Source organism: Malania oleifera, chromosome 10 (genome assembly GCF_029873635.1).
Source record: "Malania oleifera isolate guangnan ecotype guangnan chromosome 10, ASM2987363v1, whole genome shotgun sequence".
In the NCBI taxonomy this organism is placed as follows: Eukaryota; Viridiplantae; Streptophyta; class Magnoliopsida; order Santalales; family Ximeniaceae; genus Malania; species Malania oleifera.
The window spans coordinates 66,463,172-66,465,690 of NC_080426.1; the positions used below are offsets into that span (position 1 = coordinate 66,463,172).

General features: G+C 35.3%; 1 protein-coding gene across 1 annotated transcript; it reads right to left on the minus strand.

The window, feature by feature from the left end:
• Positions 1 to 1,155: 1,155 nt before the first annotated feature.
• LOC131166207 (auxin-responsive protein SAUR32-like) lies at positions 1,156 to 1,980 on the minus strand. Its single transcript, XM_058124553.1, has one exon. It carries the CDS (start codon positions 1,835 to 1,837, stop codon positions 1,493 to 1,495), a length of 345 nt encoding a protein of 114 aa, XP_057980536.1. The 5' UTR covers positions 1,838 to 1,980; the 3' UTR covers positions 1,156 to 1,492.
• Between the last annotated feature and the right edge of the window lie 539 nt (positions 1,981 to 2,519).

The window sequence follows — 2,519 nt, forward strand, 5'->3', positions numbered from 1 at the left end:
AAATGTACTTCTGAACTCAAATTTTGATTTTTCATAGACCTTTGCAAAATTTTTCTTTATTTTCTCTTTTTCTTTTTCCAAAAAAAAAGGGCAACAACACCGTATTATGTGTTTTCAATTGTTTTACCCTTTTTTTCTTCAAACTCTTCTTTCTCATCTAGGGTCTTTCATTCCTCCTTTTCGTCAACACTCCAGACAAAATTCGACGTTGACACGATGTATTTGTATTAATTATTTGTATGCATTTATTTTTTGCAATTAAAAATTTTTTTTAAGTACAATTTAGCCTTTTCTTGGGTTGCCTTCGAGACAATAAAAATTTCATTGTTTTTATTTTTAATATCTTAAAATATTCTTATAAAATATTTTAATTTAAAGAGTAACTATTAATTAATTATATTTTGTCCTTATAATAATTTACAAGCCGTGTATAATAAATTTCAAAAATATAAAAAGTGAACTAAATTATAAGAATAGACAAATATAAAAATATAAATCATTGTTAATTTTTGAACAAAATAAATAAAATAAATAAACTTAGACTAATCATATCTTCTATTAATTTAGAAAAGAGAAAAATAAGGCAGTCTTCAATAGACATTACCTTTAATATTATAGAAATGGAAACACTCTAAATATGACAAGTTCTCATTTATATATCAGATATACAATTAATGATTATAGATATGAATGATATTAATTATTTTTTTAAGAAATTATAATATTTTAGTTTAACACATTCTTATCTACATAATCCTTTTTTAGAAAAAAGAAAAAAGAAAAAAATATTACAAGGACAAAGATAGCGCGTGTCATCGAGTCTACATGGCTTCATCAATTTTTTCTTTAAATTAAAAATTATAAAAAATAATAAAGAATTAAAGAATACAAAATCATTTTAAGGTATTTATAAACAGTTATAGTAATAATTTGAAATAATTATAAAATTAAATTCAAAACATCTCTAAAGAAACTTTTTACGTATAATTTGTATACTATAATTATCATGGGCACAACCGAGAAGAGATTCGCTTAAATTATGCAAGCGCTTCCGCCGTCTACTCTGCCACTCTACATTAATGCGATCTCATCCACTCATCTTCATTAAAAAAACAGAGGAAATACCAAAGAAGAAAAAAAAAAAAAGCAAGAAACTTATTAAGTAATTCATGGCATTAAATATGTCATCTCCAATATCGTTCCCCATCCTTTATAAGAAAAATAACAAAAACAATATTTCCAGCATCAAGTTATCTTTTTTTTTTTGGGTCAATATCATCATCGTCGTCATGCAGTTGACTTATCATTCTGCGTTTCCCAGTAAGGACGCAAAAGAGGAAAAAGAAAGACAAAAAAAAAAAAAAAAAACATAGACAATTTAAACACTCAAATTTACAGAGCCATGAGATGATACCATCATCGTCGTCGTCGACATTCTTCGAGTATCATTCTGAGTGTTCATTCACACAATTTTTGGAAATTAAAAACAAAATTAAACCCTAAAACAACCTACATGATGTTGATGGTGATTCGGGGACTTCTCCCTATCGATCATTCCTTGAACGTACCGAAACTCGTCCACATAGCATGGGATAGTGAAGGTTCCCTTCTGATCATACCCATATTCTTCCTCTGCCTCCTTCAACAGCTGCAGGAACAGAGGGTGATTGAAGTATATCACTGGGACAACGAATCTCTGCTGCTCTTCCCCCTGCCCCCCAACCTTTATCGCCAAACACCCCTTCGGCACATCCCTGATTACTTGCTTCCTCCCATGGTGATGAAGATGAGGCAGATGCAGATGAAAGCTCAGGAGATTCTTCTCTCCGCTCCCCATATCTGCAGCAGCAACTACAACAACAAAAGAAAAACCTGACAGACCCGAGAATTTTTTTCCCGAGAAAACAATTTCTCGCCAGCTAGAGAAAGACAGACGACGGCCAAGGATCAGAGTCTGTGATCTCTTGCGCGAAGAGGGTTAGAGAACAGAGTCTCGAAGGCCACAAATCGTTTCTCATCACCACCGATCTCAAAGAACAGAGCACTCAACAACCATGAACAGAGTAGATATAGACCTATAGATAGAGAGAGAGAGAGAGAGAGAGAGAGAGAGAGAGAGAGAGAGAGCACCCTGACCCAAGGAATTTCCCGAGTTTTTGTGAACTGTATTCAAAGGGTTTATTCCTTTATACACACAGTGCTTCTCTGACGTCTGATATTGTGGGGTTGACTGTTGAGTACTATGGTATCATGATTTCGCCGGTTTAGGTTTCGATGGCATAAGTGTAATTGCGCATTCAACGAAGGGCAATGGCCCAACACCCGTGGGCGGTGTGCGGTGCATGGCGGGAAGCGTGGCAATACATGGGGTCGCCGATGGCGGTTGCAGCCGACACTGGAGGCCCAGTGTGCGGAATCGTTGTCCAGGTGGCAGGACATATCCAATTGGACGCCATGGTGTCACGTCTCTCTGGGCCCACGCATCCCCCAAGGAACGCCAGTACTTGCCGTGTTCCTGC